The sequence below is a fragment of the Trichechus manatus genome, unplaced genomic scaffold (genome assembly GCF_000243295.1).
Source record: "Trichechus manatus latirostris isolate Lorelei unplaced genomic scaffold, TriManLat1.0 scaffold00181, whole genome shotgun sequence".
Lineage (NCBI taxonomy): Eukaryota > Metazoa > Chordata > Mammalia > Sirenia > Trichechidae > Trichechus > Trichechus manatus.
The window spans coordinates 4,780,980-4,804,533 of record NW_004444117.1 but is presented as its reverse complement, the minus strand read 5'-3'; the positions used below and the strand labels follow the sequence as shown (position 1 = coordinate 4,804,533).

Genomic DNA, 23,554 nt, shown 5'->3' with positions numbered 1-23,554 from the left:
CAGGCTGCCAAAGCAGTCCATGGTACATGACACAATGGCTCTCCTCCCTGGATGCACATTAAAAAGTCACCTGCAAGTCATAAATGTTTTTACTTGGGTCTCGACTTAGGGCTTTCAATGTAATTGGTCTGGGGTAGGGCCAAGGCAACTTTAAAAAGCTATCCACATGGTTCTGATATGTAACCAAAGTTTGGAACCATTGCTTGCAATTACCTCTTTCCACCACCCTGCTCCCCTTCAAATCTTGGGTCAGGGAGAATAAATTGACATTACCCACTAGCTCAACTGGGTAAGTAACAGAGTATTGTACAGCCCTCTTTTTTCCAGCACATTATCAACAAACTCTAGAAAGGCCCATACTCTCTTGGCTTTGTTCAAGGTGTCTCCTCAACTTGAATGTGCTTAAAGGTCATCTAATATGTTTGCTGATGGCATAGACGTTGGAGTCTCCCTCCAGAGGTTCTGACTTAGCAACGGGCTCAGGAAGTCACATTCCCAAAAAGCCACCCAGGAGATAGTGATATAGGTCACCCACCCACTCTTGGAGAAGAACTGCCTTAGGGCACAGTCTCCAGCCTAAGGCAGGCTGTTCTCATTCTTCAGGGCTTGGCTCATCCCCCTCCCCTCTGTAAAGCCTGCCCCATGTCCCATATTTACTTAGCGCCTCACACTCTGTCACACCTAGTGTCCTAATTCCCTCCCCATAGCCATGCTGACATTAGTTGTCTCCCAACAGCTTTCTGCTGCCTTGGGGAAGAGAGGACACCTAGAGAAAGGAAAAGTTCTAATACTAGAGGGAAGAGCCCCATTCATCAGAGATGATGGCCTTGGACCAGGATGGAAATAATGGAGGTGGTGAGAAGTACTTGGGTTCTGGATACATTTTGAAGGTCAAGCCAACAGAAGTTTCTACCTTAAAATGGGGCTAGAATAACCATCTCACAAGGCTTTAGTAAGGATAAAATTAGAAAATGCATTTAACACGCCCACACTGTGCTTGAGCTCTTTGTCAGCTCTTTCCATAAAATGCACATATGCTTTAGTAATCATTCCGGTAAGCAGTGCAGCCATTACTTCTAGTAAGAGCTGAGGAACACGCACAACCAAATTCTTCTCTCCTCCAACCCCTCCCTAACTCACTCCACCAGCTTCTAGTCCTTGGCCTCCAGCCCCTCCCATCTCCTTATGTGTTCAGTTACCTCCATCCCAACTCTTCTCTAAGGCTCTGTGCCATGCCTGTCCCCTGCTTAATTGGACTCTTTCTCCAACAGAACAAGCCTCATCCTGCATTCCCAGTCCATGCCAGTGGGGCCTCAGTTATACCCGTTGTCGTTGAGTCATTCTGATTCATAGTGGCTCTATAGGACAGAGTAGAACTGCCCCATAGGGTTTCAAAGGAACATCTGGTGGATTCGAACTGCCGACCTTGTGGTTAGCAGCCTAATGCTAACCACTGTTTCACAGTGGTTTCACAGCCATCTTTATCTCCCCTTCAACTTCTTTACTACAGAGCACTCTTGTCCCTGTTGACAGTCAGGAGCAGTGGGTATCTCCTCCAACTCTTTTTTTTTTTTTCCCTTGGGGCAGAAAAGTCATCAACGGAAGAGGGTTACTGTTATGGATTGAATTATGTCCCCCAGAAATATGATGGCGCAGTGGTTAAAGCGATCAACTGCTAACTGAGTGGTTGGTGGTTCGAAATCACCAGTGGCTCCTCAGGAAAAAGATGTGGCCGTCTGCTTCCAAAGAGATTTACAGCCTTGGAAAACCTGTGGGGTCACTATGAGTTGGAATCGGCTGGAAGGCAGTGGGTTTTTTGGTTATGCATTTGGGAATGGGTTGTCTTTGCTTTTTGATGGGATGGGATTAGTGTAGGGTGTGTCTAAATCAATTTCTGTTGAGATATAAAAGATATTAAACAAGGAAGCAAAAGAGGCAGAGATGGGGAAAGAAAGATGTCAAGCCACATGAAGATCTGCCCAGGAGCATAAGCTCAGAAGACACAAGGACCTTCCTCCAGAGCCAACAGAGAAAGAAAGCCTTACCATAGAGCCGGCACCCTAAATTTGGACATCTAGCCTTCTAAACAGTAAGAAAATAAATTTCTGTTTGTTAAAGCCACTCACTTGTGGTATTTATGTTAGAGCAGCACTAGATAGGAGCCCTGGTGGTGCAGTGGTTAACAGCTTGGCTGCTAACCAAAAGGTTGGCACTTTGAATCCATCAGCTGCTCCTTGGAAACCCTATGCGGCAGTTTTACTCTGTCCTACAGGGTCCTATGAGTTGGAACTGGCAGCAAAGGGTTTGGTTTGGCTTGGTTGTAGCACTAGATAATTAAGACAGTTTGAGTCCCATCCCTGGAGTTGACACCCATCAGTTAACTTAGGCCCATTGTCTGGCTCTGGGGGCGCCTCCAAGATTTTCTGATTCTTGTTCTGACACTCTCCCTGCAGATTAAAGAAAAAAAAACTCTTAGCTCTAATTTCTATAGGGGCTTCACCTGCATGAGTCCTTCTTGTTGCTCAAAGAGCAGCAGCCACTGGGGCCTTGTCAAAGTGGGAGGTCTAGGAGACGAGGTCGTTTTGGAATGTCAGGACTGAACTTGGAAGTAAGTGAGCCTTGTGTTTGTGTTGTAGCCAGCAAGTGGATCCAAATGGAAACTTGATAAGGCATGTGCCACCCAGACTATTAGGTCCCAAAAAGGGGGATGTGATCAAGATATGACTGCAACTGGAAAGTCTGCAGGGCCCTCACCTCCTAGAGAACATCCAGGGCAGTTTCCTCCTTTTACATCAGTCTCAGAACCTCTGTCAAGCATGGATTCCCTTTGGCTTCCTTTGTTCTTCCCCATCTACACTCCAGAACTACTCACAAACACAGTGGGGCTCCAAATCTTCCCAGGCAACATTGAAGACCCATCAACCCGTCAACTCCCTCCCCAACAACAGCATGATTCTCCAGGCTTCTGAAATTAGTCCTACTGAATCAGAATCCCTCAGGCCTTCCTTAAACCTGCAAGATTCCAGGGCTCCGCCCTAGATTTCCTGAATCAGAATATCTGGTGGTGGGGTCTGTGGATCTGCATTTTCTATAAGCCCCTGGGCGATTTTGACAAGGACACAGCTTAAAGACCTGGCTTAAGCACGGCTTGCTGTGGGGCTTCCCAAACTCTGCCCGCCCTGCCCTTGGCCTGGTTGCTGTTTCCCTGGCTCTTCCTTCAGTTCACCTGTCCTGGGGCCTCACCTACTGAATGCGATTGTTTCCAGCTGTCTCTCTGTAAACTGGGAACTCCTTGAGAGAAGCATTTATCTTTGCTCCCCTGGGCCTGGTAAGCTCTGAATCAATGCTGCCTTTTCCTGCTTACACCAACAGCAAATGCCTTGTCAAGTCTGCCCTGGAAGCTTGTTGAGAAGGTGGGGAGAGTGGGCTGGAGGCTAAGCAGAGGCCGCTGTATTTGTAACTGACTGATTTCACACAGGGGCTCAATGCCACTCTGCAGTGGGGTCTTCCTGTGTCCCATCTAATTCTACAGACTGGAAGAGCTGAGGAACCTGAAGATAAAACACGTGAGTGACCACAGCTGGGATGGGGAGGGGCCCATTTTGAGAACAGAAATAGAATTCCTAGTAATAGTGATTCAAATGGGAGATGAATGTAGTAGGATCCAATCCAAAGTTCTACATGGCCATAAAACCACCCAAACATCTCCAGGGTGGGGGGAAGATGGTGGAACAGTTGCCAAAGTAAGGCTTGAGTACAAGTGACATGCAGTTGCCCTTGTCCCCCAAATAAAACTACCTAGCTCTCCAATGTATATCTTGGCTGTGTTGACCAGAGTACATTCTGAATGCTTTCAGAAAGAGGTGATGATGATCCCACTTTATTCTACAGAGGCTGAAGGGGAGTAAGTGGGCAACAGGTTTGAGCCCTAAGAGATGATGGCATGTCAAAATGGATAGAGCCTGAGAAACCAAGGTGTAGCTAGTGCTGCAATCCAGGTGTGAATGATGGTGTCTTGGACTAACCAAGTGATTAGAAGTGGTCCAATTCTAGATTTATTTGGAAGGCAAAACTGACAGAATTTGCTGACAGTCTGGATTGGGATGTGAGAGAGAGGAGTTAAGGATGACACCTAGACTGTGTCTTGAGTGACGGGGAAGAAGAAAGTGAATTACCATTGTCTGCAATGGGGGGGAAGTAGGCTTATTGTGGGGAGGGTGGGACATCAGGAACTCACTTGTGTTCAGGTTATGTGTGCAATGCCTTAGATATCCAAGTTACTGTTGCCACCCTCTCCAAGCCACCGTTATCTCTTGCCTAGATGAGAGAAATAACCTCCTAATCTATGTTCCTACACCCACTCTTTGCATTCAGCCTATTCACTTTCTAACTTCTGCAGCCTGAAAGAATACTTGAGTGAAAATCTGATTTGAATGGTGGGCTTTTATGGCTAATGGGCCCTAGCCTATTATGAAGAAATAGACAACCTAGGACCAATACACTGAGACCATCTTTGGCTCATTTATATAACAGGGACACAAGTCAACCCATAACAAGACCATTGGTGAAATCCATGAATGAATGGATTTACCAAGCATCTGCAGTCAGGTGAAGCCTCCTGTTCTCTGAAAATAGATCACAATGTCCTGAGTCCTAGGCCATCTAGCCCTTTGTTCTGTCTGAGGCCCTTGTGCGTGGCCGGTCCCACTCTATTTATCTTCTGCCTGATTTTGAAGAGGTCCTTGTGCTGCCTCATGAGTCTCTACTATTCCTCTCACATTTTCTTTTCTATTAGGATCACTGCCATATTTCTCTCAGAGCTCCTCTGTGGGTCCCTTACCCCAAGGTTTTGGAACTATTAACCCTTTATGAGCATGAGTCCATGGGAGTCTAGCTCTCCTTTCTTTGAGCTTTTAGAGACCTGCTTCCCCCAATCTAGGCTACCTTTTTATTATGCCTGAGGTTTCCTCCCATGGCTGCCAACAGGGGGCCCTAATTACACTTCAGTGACCCGTTTCCTCTGCACCGACCTTGTTTAGTTTCATGCTTCTTGCTTCTTTGACCTACTGAAAGCAACTTGTCCAACAAGAAAGTAACAGTTAAAATTGTGGTCAGACGTACTCAGTATCTGGTCCTATGATGAGGTTGTAAGCTCCCAGGTTAGTAGAAGCTAGATAATGTCTGAGCCCCATCTTTTATGGGGTTCACCCTTCTGGAACCAGTCTCAGGCCCAGCAAAGTCTCCAGCCTGTGCCCCTGCACTGCCTAGCTCACCTGCTGCTTCTCTATTTCCCAGTCCTAGGGCCCTACCGGGTCCCTCACTGATCAAGTCTTCTCCAAGGTCATCTGCCAGGTGAGGGTTGGAGAACGTCCCAGGAAGGCAGCAGCAGTGGTGGATGCACACAGCCCACAATGACATGGTTTTGGGCCTTTGTCTACAAAATCTTCTCCAAATTATTGCTGCGACAGAGGAAGAAGGTCAGAGTTCCCCAGCCTGATGCGAGCTGTGGCAGCCAGTACACAGGAGTCCGCTGGCTGGAGGAAGAGCCTCCCAAGTCTCATCAGTGTGGGGGGCCCCCCGAACCCTGGCCGTTGTGGGATGCAGGCTTAGCCACCAGACACAACACTGCCTGGAGCTAAGGTGGAGCTTCTGATGAAAGAACCTGGGCAGAAAGCAAGCAGAGAGATTGGAGCAATCAATTGCCAAGGCCTGGCCCGGGGCTGCCAACTCCAAAACACAGACTCCTTCTGGAAGCAGAGGATGGCGGCTGTACCCCAGCTGGCAAGACCTTGGTGAACATCCATGAGAGTGAAAATGGGCATTGCTTCTTGAACTTGAAAGTGATGGAGGAAACCACAAAGAGAAAGTCATGATACATTAGATAATTAAGCTTCTGGGCTAAAGAGCAATTGTAAATTAAATAGACAAGTGACAAAATTGGGGGAGATGTTTGCAATGTGTATGACCATATGGTGTAGCAGAATATTGAGTAGACATGTACAAAATTGTTGGCCCAAAATTGGCAACAATGGTCCAAAGAGGCTGTGAATACTCTAAGCTGCCATCATCAAAGGCTAGAGACCATCCTTGGGGTTTACAAAGAGATTCCCAATTGACTTTGACACCCCAGCGATCCCCCAGCACTTCCCAGGCTCGAAAGAAGTGCAGTTTGGCCCAGGCTATGGTGGACAGGCAGCTTGCTGTTCTTATCTTACTCAGGGAGGCATGCCACCAACACTCAATAATTCTTCCATAGGACCACTGTTCACCCAGCAACCCAAATCCCCTGGCTGCCACCACCTTGCGGTCAATGGCTGGTCTTGTCATCCTCTCCTTCTACCTTCCACATACCTAGGTTAAGAGAGGCAGTATGGACTCCAACCTGATAGATTCTAGGTGAAGTTTTTTATTGTTAGTATCTCTGTGTTTTTGGGAACAGAACTCTTTCCTCTGGAGTTTTGGATTTGGTGTTGCACTTAAATTGCTGGGTGTTATTGACATGTACAGGAGCCATGAGAGATGGCACTCGTCTCTAATCCATGCCTAACTGTAAACCTGGCTCGTACATGGTAAAGTAAAAAGATTCCCACGCAGACATTCCCATCCAACAAGGGGTTCTGGATTTACTTAGTGACCTGATTCCACCGATTAGACATATGTGACCTCACAATGTTTGAAAGCTGCTGTCTTTTTCTGCTTATATTAAATAATTCTTAAATATAAAGATTATCTACCAGGAAGGTATATTTAAAAATCTTGAAATTAAGAGGCAAACAAATAATGAACCCCAAGATGGTAGATTAAGTATGTGGGAGGTTAAGACTTGGAAGAGCACTGGAAGTATTAAGTTTGCAACAATTCTTTTAAACTGTTTTTGAAAATACTTTTTTTTTTTAAGCTTTAGAATGAGAACAGCTGTATTTGGAACACCTTCTGTATCAGTCAGTTTTTAGATGGTTAGAAGCTGATAGTAAGCCTAAGAGCAGGCTTAATTCTGGAAAGTATCTCATTTTACAACAGTTTCAATGTGAAAAATTGTTTTTAGAAACAAATTTGGGTTCAAAATACTGATAAGTGGTGGTGTTCTAGTAACTGATGTGGCCACAGTCTTCAAGAAAAAAAGCAAGTATTTGCCATTCTTTGAAACAAGATCTGATGGATCTCATGCTCCTATGTGTGAGTGAACCCAGTTTTATGCCTGTGTTTTTTGTGTGTGGAATCTCTATTTTGAATTTGTATAATTATGCTTTGATTCTTCATAACTTCTCATTTTATGGATTGGCATTGACCATAAACTGTAAATAAAGGAAATAAATGTGTGAAATAAATAAGTGGCTAGAAGAGGAGCTCATTTCCTGTGGGGAGAATGGGTGATAGGAAGGAGACTGGGAGGTGACTCCTGGCCAAGGCCTTGGGAGTGGAGTGCTCATTGTGGGAGGCAATTCTCTGCCTCTATGGTGGGGGGGGGGTCCTTGCCACTCCTGTAAGTCACCCCTAAAAGAATTATATTTAACTTTTGGGAATGCCTGCAAGCCTGCAAAAAGAGGAGCTTGGCCTCTGGTTTTGCAGGCTTGTAGATCTGCCCAGAAGAAATGACCCTTGGAGAGAGGGGCAGCTCTGGGAAGCCTGCCCCAACCCCCTTCAATGTAGCATGCATGTGTGAGTTTCCCGTGGGTCAAAAGAACATCTAGAAAACTAGCCATGTGGAGCCACTTTGCTGCTTCCTTCCCAAGCATGTTGTCTGCCAGGTGAGTGAACCCCGCATCAAAGGAGCATTGGGGGTGTCCTGGCCTGAACAGGATGGAGCAGATGTTAGGGGTTCAGCAGAAGCTGGGGGAACTAAGGTATGGAGAGGACATGGGTGGGGGTTTGTGGCTGCATTGAATCTCTCATTTTTTCCTTCTTGCCTCAGTGTTGAAGTAGCAGTAACAGCCTGTCAGAGACCCCTCCCCCAGCCTGCCCGGGAATTGTCATGGGACATGAGATCAGAGTTTGTGATCTGGACAGATCATTTGATAATTAATGTGTCCAGAATACTATAGGCTCTGCCCAAGATGCTATTAAGGGACCGAAAAAGAGGATCCTAAAAAGACAATCAAAGGCAGTGATTTGAAAGATATGAAAGCATTAAGACTGCTCAATCAAATGATTTCAGTTATAAAATTTTAAAAGATTTCCTTGTGATCATTTCCCTTTGACATGAGGAAGACGGAAAGGAAGCATCAGTGGCCCCCCAAAGAGAACCTAAAGCTTTTATGGATCAGCGAGATTCATGAGCAGGCTGGAAGCCCATGAACTTGAGCTGGAGCCTGAAGTCCATGGGGCAGGTAGTGAGGAAGAGATCAAGTTAGAACCCCACAAAAGTGGATTGAAACCTGTGTCCATTCTTGTTGCCTCTGGCCTTGGAGATGAGGGTATCCTGAAGAAGCCAGGGCCCTTCCTCATGAGCTGAATACATACACACTTGGCCTCAAGAGTCAGAAGAATCCTGAGAGGGCAGGGTGTATAGAGTGACAAAAGGGGATGGTGTTAAGAAGGCTTGAGTCTGAAGGGGAGAGTGGTGTGAGATGGGAGTGGAGGAGTTCTGTAGTCCTACTTCCACTGTCTCACCTCCACCTTCACTCTTTCTCTCCATTTTAGCTTCAGGGAAGGGCTTTCATTTTATCAGACATGTTGGCAGCACCTAATCAAGTTCTTTTAAGGAGTTGAAAGTTAAGGCTGGAAGATATAAATCAGGTGTGTTTTGTATACTGGATTGCAATCCACACATAAGTGCTGTGTTCACCCTTTCCCCCTTTTGAGGGATGATAACCTGTTGCCACTGAGTCGATTCAGACTCATAGCGACCCTGTAGGACAGAGTAGAACTGCCCCATAGTGTTTCCAAAGAGCAGCTGGGGGATTTGAAGTGCCGACCTTTGAAAATACGAGTAATGGAGAGGACTAAATATATCATGCTATATTCTTAGAAACTTGCCAGGGGGTCATGGGCACTTGCTGAAAGGAGACTTGGGTTTCTACTCTGAATGTTCTGGCCTCCTGGCAGCCTCCAGCACGGCCTTTATGGTTCACAAAATATACAGCTGAATTTATAAGGCCTCTTAATAGCTTTAAGGCTAAGCATCCCCATTATTTAAAATGGGCAGATGAAGCCACTGGTTATTTTTTTTAAAAAAAATTAATATTGCCTTTTGTATCAGCTATATTTTTGCTTTCTTGTTTAACACAAAAAAAATGGTTGTATAAGGTCAAGAAACATATTCTTAGTGTTACCAAAAAACATTTATGAGAACGACCTAAAACGCTTACTAATGCAAATGATTCTAGAATATAAAACTTCTTTTTCTGAATATCATAAATGGCTTGTTAATGAGGCTTTATCCTAACAGGTGGCTGAGCATATTTTCTTAAGCTCAGAAGTGCACTTATTTATTAGGAAAACAGATTGCAATAAGGGCCAAATGCTCTATGTGGAATTGCAGGAAGCCAGTGGTGAGCTGGAGCTGATGTCTCCTAAGAGCTGATTGTGTGCATCTCTTCCCAACTCCATGTTCAGTGATATCATGCTGACAACTGGAAATAAGCCATAGTGGGAGTATTTACACCATGGAAATCAACAAATGCTACAGATTTTTTTTCCCCAGTCAGTCATTAAACATACCGGACACCACTGCATTTTCCTTACTGTTCTCTATATATTACTATATTTTGTAATGAATCATTTGAGAATAAGATGCGAACATCATGTCCTATTACCCTGAATACTTCAGTGTGTATTTTCTTAAAACAAGGATATTTTCCTATATAAAAATAAGAAAATTAACCATTTATCCAATATTGCCATCTAAACCACGGTTTTCTTTCAAATGTCTATTTTTCTCCCAGTTATGTCTTTTATAGTTTCAGCGTTCCATCTGGGATCACCCATTCCATTTAGTTGTCATGTCTCTTTAAAACCCACTGCTGTTAAGTCATTCTGACTCATAGTGATGCCACCCTATAGGATAGGGTGGAACTACCTCATAGGGTTTCCAAGGCTGTAACCTTTACAGAAGCAGACTGCCATACCTTTCTTCTGAGGAGCAGCTGGTGGGTTGTAACTGCTGACCTCTTGGTTAGCAGCCAAGTGCTTTAACCACTGCACCACCAGGGCTGCTTCATGTCTTTCTAGTCTCCAATCTAAAACAGTTCCTTAGTCTTTCATAACCTTGACATTTTTTAAGGGTACCAACCAGTTTGTCTGATGTTTCCTCATGATTTCCCCGTTTTGGTAGGAATACCTCAAAAGTGATGCCGTTGTGTTCTTTTCATTGCAATCCTATCAGTAGGCACATGGTGTAAATTTTTTTCTTATCTAGTGATGTTAACTTTTGTCACTTGATTAAGATGGTGTCTGCCAGGCTCCCCCACTGTAAAGCTGATTGATAAGTATTTTATACTTATAATTCAATAAGCAACTAATAAGTATTTTATGGGGAGATACTGTACTTTGAAACTTCTATTGTAGGATAGACCTTCCTCTTTTCCCACATTCATTAATTCATGTATATATATCATTATGGATGTACATACTCATGGATTCCTGTTTTACTCAAAGGCTTACGATCTGTAGTTATCATTAACTACCTGATGTTCAAATTGTCCCAGATTTGGCAATGGGAGTCCCTTCACAGTGACTTTTTTTTTTTTGTCCATTTGTGGTGGCGTAGTGGTTAAGAACTACGGCTGCTAACCAAAATGTCGGCAGTTCGAATCCACCAGGCACTCCTTAGAAACTCTATGGGGCAGTTCTACTCTATAGGGTCACTATGAGTCAGAATTGACTCAATGACAACAGGTTTGGTTTTTTTGGTGGGGCGGTCATCTCCCCACAATTCTTTGAGCATTTCCTTACTTTCTGGTATAAGATTTGTCAGACTCATCTTGTATTTTCTCTGTCCCAGCCCTGGAGTTAACCATTTCCCCAAGAAACTTTGGTTTCTTTTAGTGGAAATATCACTAAAAACCAAGTTCTTGGTGCTAGGTGCATTAATTGGTACTGGAGTCTTGTTGCTTCTAGGTTCTCAAAGCAGACAGAACTAGCAACTATATGTATGCACACACACACACACCTATGTATTTTATTTTTAATAATTTTATTTATTTTGTTGTTGTTGAGAATATACACAGCAGAACATACACAAATTCAACAGCTTCTACATGTACAATTTAGTGACAGTGATTACATTCTTCAAGTTGTGCAACCATTCTTACCCTCTTTTTCTGAGTTGTTCCTCCCACATTAATATCAGCTCACTTCCCCCAAGGTTCCTATCTAATCTTTCAAGTTGCTATTGTCAGTTTGATCCTGTATAGACAGACAGTTCTTTAAAAAGCATAATACTCAAGGCAGGTATTTTTTACTAGTTAAGCTAAACTACAGTTTGGGTTTAAGAAGACTTCAGTGGATACTGGGATATTTTTGTTTTAAGGTTTGAAGATTATCTCAGGGCAATAGTGTCAGGAATTCACTATGGCTCCAGGAAGTCTGGAGTCCATAAGAATTTGAAGTTCTGTTCTGCATTTTCCCCCTTTTGATCAGGATTCTTTGATCAAAATGTTCAGTAATGGTAGCTGGGCACATTCCAGTTCTTCTGGTCTCATGGCAAAGGAAGCAGTTGTTCATGGAGGCAATTAGCTACACATTCTATATCCTCCTCCTATTCCTGACTCTCCCTCCTCTGTTGCTCCAGGTGAACAGAGGCCAATTACTGTGCCTTAGATGGCCACTTGCAAGCTTTTAAGACCCCAGGCACTACAAAACAAACTAGGAAGTAGAACAGAAGCACTAAACACGTTATTAGGCCAATTAACTGGGGTGTCCTATGAAACCATGACTCTAAACCTCCAAACCAAGGAACCAAATGCCATGAGGTGTTTGGTTGTACATAAGCAGCCTCAGCAGCTACTCCTTTTTTGTGTGTGTGTGTCACTGTTGTCATCTATATATTTTATATATACATGTGAGTCAATATAAATGTGTGTGTATACTGTTTATCTTTACATAGTAAAAAACCACATATTTACATTGACATCTCTAATTCCAGTCCACTCCCACAGGGTTATTTTATCATTCTCTTCTTCCCCCTTTCCAGATTTTCTGGATTTACCTTTTTTGACATGGAGAAATGTCTCACCATTCTTAATGAATTTTCTTATCTTTTCAATCCCTCCTGCGTGTAACCAAACTCCTGGGCCCATGAACCAAAAAGCTCAGCCCCTATTGTGCCAGCCCCTCCCCATCCCACTCCAGTCCCCAGTGCTGGGTGCACCCCATGGAAAGCTCAGTCCTGATAAAGGAGAAAAGAAAAAAGGTGAGGGGGAAAAGGCCAGTTAGAAAGCTCAGTCCCAGATTAGTCTCCTCTCCCCTGCCACCCCTCCCTTGCCAAGCTGGGCAAGGAAAGCTTAGCCTCAATTAAGGGGACAGTGAAGCAAGCCATATTCTTTTACTCTAAAACAACATGAGGGAAGATTATACAAGTGGTTTTATTATTATTCCTTTTAAATGAGTTATTTTGGAAACATGGCATTTTTAAAAATCAGATTTTTTTCGTTATCACAGAACTGATGCATTTTAACAGATATAGAGAAGAAATAAAAAAGTAACAGTCACCAATCATTTTCCCATCCACAGATAATCACAACTTTTTGGTGTATCCTTCCCCCGACACCCCAACTCTTTTGGAAAAAGTTCAAACCTACACAAAAGTTGAATGAGTAGTACAATGAACATCTATAAACTATTCACCTAGATTCTTCAAGTGTTAACATTTTCCTTTATCTCTTTTTTCTATATATATATATGTATATATATTTATATATGTATATATATTTTTCATTTACCCATTTCTTTCCCATCTCCACAATGAGTGCCCTGGCTCCCGGCAACATTATATCTACTCATTTGCTCCAACCTACAACGCAAACGAACTTTGGAATTGCCTGTCTCTTTTCCTTAAAGAAAATCACATACCTATGCATAGACAAAGGTCCCTCTCTTCTTTTTCCTGTCTCCTGTGCTGAGGCTTTAGCCGTGGCTGTTTTGGCGAGGAAGCTCCTCCGGTTGGCTCATTTGTTCACTCTAGAAGAGGGAGGGCAACGCCTGGGCTGAGGATTCAGGAAGCTGCCGAGGACCCAGGGCGCCTCACCACAGGCCCAGGGCGGGGTCCGAGGGCTCATAAGGCTGTATCCAGGTGTCACTGACGTCCTCTTCAACGATGCATGTCCCTCTAACGGGCAACGGGCAGATGGTCAGGGGATCCGGGTGTTCGCCGCCATCGTGGGCTCTGGGCCTGAAATACGCGCAGAGCGGCCCTGAGAAGGTGTCGGTGAAGGTGAAGATGTGGGAGCCGTCGGACACGTTGAAGAAGGACAACTTTCCCGCCTCGAAGTCCAGGAAGACGCCCACGCGCCGCGGGGGCAAGCGCAGAGTGAGCGCGACGCGGTGCGGGTCTAACACGAAGTACTCGCAGCCGTTCCACAGCCCCATCACCCAGTAGCCGGAGGCTGGGCTCAGGCGCGCCGGCTCCGCGCGGGGCACCGTTGCCAGGCACGCGCCGAGGAACCAGCGGCTTCGGCGGCCCACGTGCACCTCCCAGTAGTGTCGGCCCGTGGAGAAGCGCTCGCAGCTCAGCACGCACGTCTGCTCAGCAAACCGCTGCGGGTCACCCGCGGCCGGGCCCAGCGCCACCTCGCGGGAGGACACGCTCTTGCCATCCTCGGAGACCACCAGGCTGGGGTGCGCCGAGGCTGGATCCAGGGTCACGTCCACTGCGCAGAGGCATAGGGTTAGTGCCACTGAGGCCTTCTGGCCCTGGCCTGTCCCCTGCCCCCGACAGGCAAACCTCTGTTTTCTCCTAGTGGAGCAATCAGTGGGGTCACCCTCCCCGAAGTGGTGTGTGAGCCATTCCCAAGCGTTCAAAGTGACAAGAGGGCTCCTGTTTCTTCCTGAAATAGGAAAGTTTCTAAACTCCGTACCGGGTGCCCCGGAGGGCAGAGATAACGGGTTGGTTTGTGAGGATGGAGACAGGTGCTTCCCCCTGGAGCCAAGGGGAAGGAGCTTGAGGCTGGTTCTATTCCCAGCTCGGTCCCATCAGCCTCTGTGGTCTTGAGATCATCAGCAGGCTCAGGGCCTCGATTTTACAGAAATTTTAGGATTTTAAAACTGAAGGGGACCTGTGAGCTTATTTAGTTCAGTGCTCTGCACTCCAACACCTCTGCCCCAACACACACCCATTTAATGAACAGGGAACCCGAGGGTCCCTTCTGTCAGATGAAGAAATCGGACTGGATGATCTGAGAAGTTCGTTATAGACTATTCTCTCCTGCAAACAGGCCCAAGAAGTACCCTTCCTGCCAGATAGAAACAAACCTAGTGAAACCAAGAAGGCTGTGTGTATGCACATGTGTAGGTGTGCACATGTTGGTGTGCAAGTGTGTCATGTTGCATGTGTGTAAGTGTGCCTGAGTGTCTGTGTGAGCAGGCCCGTGTGCTTGGCTCCCGGACAGACTCTTTTTCTAATCTCAGATCTTTCCTCTCCACCTCCCTTTTAAGATCCAACCAACCTGAGTCACAAAGCACAGTTTCTCCGCTCAATTACCTGCATATCTTTGGGCTGCTGTCCATTCTGAAACCAAACAGAGATCTGAGTCAATAACTCTGGAACCAGACGGAGGAGAGATTCAAGATTCATAAGGACATCCACAAACTGAATAACCCCATTCCCACCATGACAACTGGTTTGGAGCCACACTGTTGTGGATCCATCACATCGTTTTCCTGGGAATTTGGGATTGGATAGGGAGCTAGGGTCAGTAACAGGTTATGCCAAGGCTGCGTGCAGGCTGAAGTTGTGTCAGGAAAAGCAGATGGAGCTTATGGGCAAAGAAAACCAATATAAGTAGCCTAGATGCTCTGAAGGATGGAAAGAAGGTCTCAGTCTCTGACCTGCCTCGCTCAGTCCCGAGGAAGCTCAGCTGACCATGGCTCCTGTTCTAAGATGTCCTCTAAAGACCATGTCTTCTCTCAATGTGCCTCCTTTTTAACATAAGCCGTTGTGAGTGGATTTGTGTTTTTTCTTGTTTTGTTTTGCAACTGAGACATCACCAAGCAAGTCACAGAATAGCAAAAGCAATAGAAGACATTTTCAGAGCTCCATAAATTTACAGTAGACTTTTTCAACCCTGGTTTTGCATCAGAATAACCAGAAGAACTTAAAAAAAAAAAAAAAAAGTGTTTGCATAGAATAATTCAATTCTATAAAGATGTTGATTCTCCCCAAATTTATCTATAAATTCAAAGAAATTCCATGCAAAACTCCTTTTGGATTTTTTTAAAAAAGAATTTCATAAATTTATCCTCCTTAAAATTTATTTTTAAAAAAAGTCCATTAACTTTAAAAAGGAAGAGGAAATGGGGAAAGATAAATTGTACTTCCAGGTATTATAAAAGCCAAGCAGTATAACCATGAGATAATAAGTGGGCCAATGGACAGACCCATCTATATATGAGAACCAAATATGCACTAATGGTGATAGATACCCCACATCACTGGAGAAATCATGGATGGCACTGGGCAAGCCGACTCACTATCTGGTGAAAAAGTAACTGGATTCTCACCTAACAATACATAAAACAGAGCATTCTAGATGGATTAAAGACCTATGCATCATACATACAAATAGAAGAAAGTGTAGGGGGATATCTTTGTGACCAAAGTGTGTGGAAGGTCTTTTAAACAAAATTTTAAAAACACAAGCTATATAAGGTAAAAAAAATTGATAAATTTTATTTAACCAGAATGATTTCTTTTCAATACAGAGCACCATGGACAAAGCTAGTAGGCAGGCAACAGAAGGAATTTGCAATGTTTAATGCCAACAAAGGAGAGTGTCTGCAATATATATAAGGAACTCCTGTTAGTCAACAAGAAAAAGACAGCAATCCCAATAGAAAAATGGGCAAAGAATATTAACTGGCAATTTTCTGAAGAGGAAGTGCCAGAAGCCAATGAGCATATAAAGAGATGCTCAAACTTCTTAGTGTTCCAAACCAAACCCGTAGCTATTGAGTCAATTCCAAGTCACAGAGGAATGCAAACTAAACAATGAACAATTGCTTATCCCCAGTGAACTGGCAGACTTAGAAAGCTGGCTTATATAAGATGCAGCCATATGGGCTTCTACGCACCGCTGGTGGGAGGATGGATGGCACTGCCTTCTGGGTCCCACTCTCTCCCACCTAGTGGGTGTATCCCCCACAGGCCAGCAATGCCCCTCCTGGGTGGATAGCCCAGAGACTCTCCACACAGGGCAGGCAACAGGTTTAAGGCTATTCATTCAGCATTGTTTGTGGTGCTGTGATGTTAGAGGCACTCTGGATGTCTGCTCTGGAAGGGCAGGGATGGCTAAAATGGAGGGGTCCACAGCAAGAGGGAGAAACCGACCAGATGCACATGTAGGCAGAGTGATGAGTAAAAAAAGTAAGAAACAGCATGAGATTGTAAATATCATTTACATAAACTAAAATGCATGTGCACAAAATAGAAATTCACATTTGTAAGAATATATACAAAATAAAGATACACAGTAGACTGCTTTATGGGGGGAATAGAGGTAGGTATGGGGAAGAAGTATTTACATATATGGGAACATGCCCATCCCAGGCCCAGGTGGACACCAGGAGTCTCAATGATTCTGATGTACGTCCAGGATTTGAACCAAGGATTTACAGTTTGCTCAGACCTCAGAACAATATAAAAATAAAACTCGAGAATAACCTTTACCAAGTGACATAGATTAATGCATGCTGTGTGGAAGGCTGTGGAATGAAATTAGAATGAAATGTGGTTAATCAGAGCAAGTCTGACTGGGCTTTAAATGTGGGATAGTGGGAGGGAAAAGGTGCTTCACTCACCAGCCTGGCCTTCTGCCCTTCTCCAGTCTGCATCAGCCAAGGAAAAACATGGATTAGAACATCAGGAACCCATAGGTTCCCTGCTCACACTTCGTCTTTTGCACCCACCCATTTTCCTCTCCCCTTTCTTTTCCTGTCATCCACACAGCCAGCAGGGTGCCAACCTGGGCATCCTACTTGGTTCGGAGGTGAGAAGAAGATACATGAATAAAAAGCAAAAGGTGGACAAGAAGAAATGAGTCTAAGGGGGTCTGTTTGAAGCTTCCCTGCAAGCAGAACGCAAGAAGAAAGCATCAGCCTTCAAACAAGTGGAACCACCTCCCCAAGGCAGTCACGCCACTGGGAAGAGGTTGCTTAGTCTTAAACCACTGCTAACCGCAATCCCATCCTCACATCCGCATCACCCTGATAAAGGAGGCCCATCTTCAGGATTCTGATGCCTTGTCCTATTGTTTGCTCAAAGGCAGAAATCTGCACAGGCCCAGAAGGGAAAATAGATCTTGGTACGGAGGGGCATCTTTTCACAGCTCGGGTCTAGTTTGAAGAGGTTACACTCCTTTGCCCTTGGAATTACAAACTTTTTCTCAGGAGGAGGTCCTGAATAATTTCAGAGGTAATGCACACAGCCTTTGTGAGCCTCAGGGCCACTTACTAGGTACTATATTTAAAGTACTAGAAGGAAATCTCACTCAATTATTTTCCCTGCCCAGATGCCAAGGACTCTGACATTTTGCCACTGGAAACGCAATCCTCTGGTATCTCCACCCTATGTCCTCTTTTAAAAGTAAATGCTTCTGGGAAAGGCAACATTATACAGTAATTCAGACTATGGTGTTAGTGACTTGCCGTTGCTGTCAAGTTGATTCTGACTCATTACCACCTCAGTGTGCAGAGTAGAACTGCATTCCACAGAGTTTTCAAGGCTGTGACCTTTTGGAAGCAGATCACCAGACCTAGGTGGTTAGTGGTCCAATACTTAACCATTTGCACCACCCAGGGACTCCAAGGAGTTATTACAGCTCTCTTCCCTGCCCCCCCGCCCCACCCCATCCCACACAGGACTAGCTTCCCTAACCTCACAGTTTTGTCTGTAGCATTGCTGGGGCAGGCCAGGTGGTTCTTTTGAGGTCTTTCCCTCATTCATCATGGCCTTCTTCTCTATCCCCCCTTCATTTAGGCTCACACTCTCCACCTCTCCCCTTGTATGTATAAACTCCCACACCCCATAGTAGAGAGTTGTTGAGTTCCCCTGGGGAGAAAAGTGAATCTGATAAATTAGTCCTACTTCGGTGCAAATTAAATGTACCACCCTTCCCAGTGGCCTTTTCATTAAAAAGAGAAAGACATCCTATGAAGCTGAACCAGAGGGAGTAAACGTTTAATGGTGGAATTTTAACTGAGTTAGATAATTTGATGGGGACTACTTGCAGGATCTGTCTGTTATGTGCTGTTGGCTTGATTCTGACTCATAGTGACCCTACAGGACAGAGTAGAAATGCCCCACAGGGTTTCCTAGGCTGTAATCTTTACTGGAAGGAGCCCTGGTGGCTCAATGGCGAAGAGCTTGGCTGCTAACCAAAAGGTTGGTGGTTCCATGAGCCACTTGGCAGGAGAAAGATGTGGCAATCTGCTTCTGTAAAGATTACAGCCTTGGAACCCTACGAGGGCAGTTCTACTCTGTCCTATAGGGTTGCCAGGAGTCGGAAAAGGCAACGGGGAGCAGATCACCATGTCTTTTCTCCCTTGAACCACTGACTTTTCAGTTAACAGATCTGCGCTTAGTCATTGCGCCCCAGGGCTCCTTAGGATCTGTCTAGAGTATCTCAAGTTAGACCTCTTTGGCAGCTGCGCGTGGGTAAGCAGACTGTCCTTTCACTGGTTCGGGAATGGAGAGGTGGGAGGGGAAGGAGGATGGATTTAGGATTAGATCCTTGGGTGCATCTCTCTCCAAAGCGAAGCCTAAAACCACTTAACTCCTCCCACCACCACGCGTGCATGCTGTACACCGCCTGCAGCCAGCACTGTGGGTGTGGCCACCCAGAACTTACCCAGCTCTGCTGTGAGTTTCTCTGGAAGAGAAATGAAGAGAAAAATCTCTCAGGTGGGGAAATGAATCAGATAGGACAGACTGATGAACACTGAGACCTCACTTCCTCAAAGTGCACAGACTCCATCCAGCCTTCGTGCGTTCGCTGGACCCGGGAAGAGAGGGCTCCGAGGTGCGGGAAGGGAAAGGGCGAAACTTTTCTGTCTCACCCACTCTCTGCCCTGCTCCTAGGTCTTCCTGGGCCTGAGGTGCTGCCTTGTTGACCCAGCACCCGCCCCTTGGGTAGTCAGGGATGTGGGGGAAAGGCGTGCCTCTTCCCCTGTTACCTTTTTCCTTCTCTGCCAGCTTCTTTAGCTTCTCTGAAAGGAAGAAGGGGAGAAAAGGTGAGGATGCGCCCTCCCCTGTCTGTTTCCACCTGCCTTCCAGCCCCCCCTCCAGGCAGGATGGCGCCTCCATAAGCTACACCGGGGTCCAGTTTCTGCCACGAAGCCCCTCCTCAGCAAACCCAGTATTAGGAGGGCAATCCCCTGGCCTCCCTCCTACCTTGGTTTCTCCGTTGCTTTTGAAAGAAGTACAACGCCAGTATCATGAGGAGAGCCATGAGCAGCGACAGTCCTGCCAGAGTCCCAAGGAAAGCTCCCTTCCAGGAGGAGGTTCTGGGTAAAAAAACGTCTGGAAAACATCCCAAGGGAGTTGTCTCGATTTAGACACCACTCAGCACTAAGTCACAGTGGTTAAGAGCTATGGCTGCTAACCAAAATGTTAGCAGTTCGAATCCACCACCTGCTCCATGGAAACCCTGTGGGGCACTTCTGCTTTGTCCTATAGGTTTGCTATGAGTTGTCATCCACTCGATGGCAACGGGTTTGGTTTGGTCAGCACTAAGTGACAAGGCTATCCTGGAACCAGGGATGGCTTACCCTATAAGCAAGGTGTGCCTGAGCTTACTCGTGCTTACTAACTAATCCGTAGTGCACAGTTTCACCTGTTTTTACCCCAACAAAGCCCATGTGAAATTGTGCAATACAGATTAGTAAGGAAACACAATTAAGCCCACGTGTACCTTGCTTACTGATTAATCCGCCTGCTGGAAAACATTCCAAGCGGATTTCGTTTGGTCTGTTAAACCTGGGCCTCATCATAGCAATCTGTAAAAAGGGCATCAGAGCGGCTGCTCCACGTGCTCTCCAGGTAGCATAATGTGGAATAGGGACAGACTTGAACTTGCTTAACAGAGGAGCAAAGTGCTGCAAAGCAAAGGATGTGAAAGGCGACAAACTGGTGGGCCCCACTCACTTGCCCCAGCTTAGAACTTCTGTGGCCACAGCCCCTGACCTCCATCTATTTCTGCCCACTCTTGTCCTACACATGAAGGATACTAGAATCCAAGGTGTTTATGTTTGAAGCCTAGTGAATTCCTGCTGTCTACCAGCACTGTTGGGTACAGTGGTTGTCATGGATTGAATTGTGTCTCCCCAAAACTGTGTGTTTCGGTTTGGCTAGGCCATGATTCCCAGTCTTGTGTGGTTGTCCTCTATTTTGTGATTGTAATTTTACGTTAAAGAGGATTAGGGGGGGATTGTAACACCACCCTTACCCAGGTCACATCCCTGATCCAAAGTAAAGGAAGTTTCCCTGGGGTGTGGCCTGCAGGAAGCAAGCAGAGAGTGGGGAACCTCATACCACCAAGAAAACTGTGCTGGGAGCAGAGTGCATCATTTGGACTTGAGGTTCCTGTGCAGAGAAGCTCCCAGACCAAGGGAAGACTGATGCATCACAAGGACCTTTCTCCAGAGCCGACAGAGAAGACAAAGCCCTCCCCTGGAGCTGATGCCTTGAATTTGGACTTCTAGCCTACTGAACTGTGAGAGAATAAATTTCTCTTTGTTAAAACCATCCACTTGTAGTATTTCTGTTAGAGCAGCACTAGATGACGAAGACAGTGCTTAAGAGCTCTGCTGCTAACTAAAAGGTTGGCAGTTTGAATCCACGAGCTGCTCCTTGGAAACCCTATGAGGCAGTTCTACTCTGTCCTACAGGGTCGCTATGAGTCAGAAACCACTCATGGCAACGGGTACCAGCACTATGGAATCCACTAGTCACCGCACTTTGTTGCAAACACTTGGCTTCTACCTCTCTTCTCACCACACCTTTGGAAAAACTGATAACACAGCCACAGGTGTAGTGACCACAGTTGCCCTCCTCCATCTCCAGGCTCCCTATGGAGGTTCTGCCCTCAGGCAGGATGTGGCCAAGCAGAGCAGATAATGAAGAGATACGTACAAAAATGGAGAGCAAGCCTATAGAAGCTCTTGTGGCAATCTGATAGAGCAATTTTTTGTCTGTTGAATCCAATTATTAAAAATGGGGTTTTTATCTCAGTGATCTTTGGTTTTTTATTTTCATTTTTTAAAATAATGCATTTTTACTGTATTGCACGAAAGTATTGAACCACAATAGATTGATTGGTCCTTTGCCACAGATGGTTTGCCAAACACTGGCCTGCCCATGCCCATTGCTATCAAGTCAATTCCGACTTATAGCGACCCTATAGGACAGGGTAGAACTGCCCCATAGGATTTCCAAGGAGCACCTGGTGGATTTGAACTGCTGACCTTTTGGTTAGCAGCCATAGCTCTTAGCCATTACACTGCCAGGGTTTCCAGCACTGGCCTAGGGGTTAAGAATAAGGGCTCCAGGCTCCATTGCCTCCCTGAGCTCATCATCATCACCCTCCACCTTGGCCCTTTGCTCCTGCCTCTTTGACCTTCTTGCTGCTTGTCCAACACATCTTCTGTTAGGATAAATACAAACCTAAAAAGAAAAGAAATTGAATGTTCCCTGGTGCAAAAGGGAAAGAGACTCCTCTGCCTTTTCTTACAGCATTTCCTTTAGAAAACTTGTCCTTGTAAATTTTTCTCTTTCCCTTTGAAGTGGATGTAAATCTTTTTAAGCCTCTTGTCCAGTTTTACAACCCAGGAATGTTTTCTTCAAGACCTCAGAGCCATCTCTTTGAAATGTAAACATCAAGAAAGATAGTGCCCTTCCTGTCTCATGGGACTTTAACTTGGGCCCCTGGCTCCAAGTTGTAGCTACCTGCTTGTCATAGAGATAGTGTAATAGATTATATCTTCCTGACTGTATAAAAGGGTGAGGTTTCTTTTTATCATAATATTGTAACCATTGATTTGGACCGATGTGAAAAATGACTCACAGGTTGGGTTTGCCCTCAAGACTTAAAACAATTAGAATGACTTCCGGCAACATGGTGCTCTAGGCAAAAACACTACACCTTCCCTCCACAGCAAAGATCTGAAAAACTAAGCCAAATAGAGAAAACAGCAATCCTGAAACCCTAAACATCAAATGAAGAGATAAAGAACTCAGCCAAGCACCAAATGGAATAAGAAACTGACAGAGAACAGAGAGCGAAGAGACATACATGTAGAGGTCCCCTATCAGCTAAAGCAGCACGGATCCGCCATCTTGGACTCCTATCAGAGACCAGTGAACAGGGGGTATGAGAAAGCAGCTTCATGGAGCTTCCAACAGGAGACAGAACAACTGGTAACCAGAGATATACGCTTTCCCACCCCCCACACTTCTTCACCCCCACTTGGCCTCCTCTGCTTCCTGCGGCCAGTTTCTTGGCCAGGAAGCACCGGCTGCTTGGATTCCACCCGCCCGCACTGGCCGACTCCCTGAGTGCCATTTGTTGCTGCTGGTGTTGCTTTTTTTCCACTTCTTTAGATTTCTTCCTTACCTCTCACCACCTCCCCCTCCTTTTGCTCAAATACCTGGCTCTGTGCACCATCTTTGCTTCTTCCTGAGGGTCTGTGGAGCTCTGGTTGAGTGTGAAACTGCTTCCTGGTCCATGCTGCCACACTGGTAGGATCCCGGGGCTTTTTGTTTGTTTGTTTTGACTTGTTTGTTTGTTTTCTTTTTCTTTTCTCAAATTGGGAGCCCGTTCTAGCCGGGCAGTACTGCACGGCTTGGGACCTACCCCTCAGCTTGCGCAGATGCACAGAGGGATCCCTGAGAGCATTTCTTTTTATATGTTTTTTTTTTTTTCTGTTTTTTTGGGGGGGTTCTTGTTCTTTTTTTTTTTAATTTGTTTTGTTTTCTTTTCCCTTTTTGACTTTCTTCATTACTCAGTTTCTCATCTCTCTATACCTTCCTTCTCTTCCTGTCCCCTGAATACCTGGCACTGAATACCTCTACGTCTTCTAGCCAGGCTGCATTTCGACACCTGGGAACAACTTCCCCAGACCTTGTAGTCACACCTGTAGGATCCCTGGGATCTTTTCTTTTCTTTTTTCTTTCTAATTTTTATTTATTCATTATTTTCTTGTCTTTTCTTTTTTTACTTCTTCTTCCTCTTTTTGTTTTTCTCCATTTCATAGTCTCTCATCTCTCCACTCCAATGGCAAGCTCCCCTAGCACTCTTTTTTGTTTGTTTGTATGTTTTTGACCCCTGTTCCTCTCTCCTCTTTCCCATACCCATCTTAGCTCTACACATCACAATCTCCCTCTTCCATCCTGCATGGTATGCTT

The 23,554-nt window shown here is 45.4% G+C and overlaps 1 protein-coding gene across 1 annotated transcript in view; it reads right to left on the bottom strand.

Annotated features, from left to right (window-relative positions):
* Positions 1-13,182: 13,182 nt before the first annotated feature.
* BTNL9 (butyrophilin like 9) overlaps positions 13,183-23,554 on the bottom strand; it is a 109,951-nt gene continuing 99,579 nt past the window's right edge. The window contains 7 exon segments of the mRNA XM_012558689.1: positions 13,183-13,808; positions 14,639-14,665; positions 16,954-16,980; positions 18,923-18,929; positions 18,988-19,022; positions 19,327-19,359; positions 19,544-19,672. Of these exon segments, the coding sequence (XP_012414143.1) occupies positions 13,183-13,808; positions 14,639-14,665; positions 16,954-16,980; positions 18,923-18,929; positions 18,988-19,022; positions 19,327-19,359; positions 19,544-19,672 (884 nt within the window).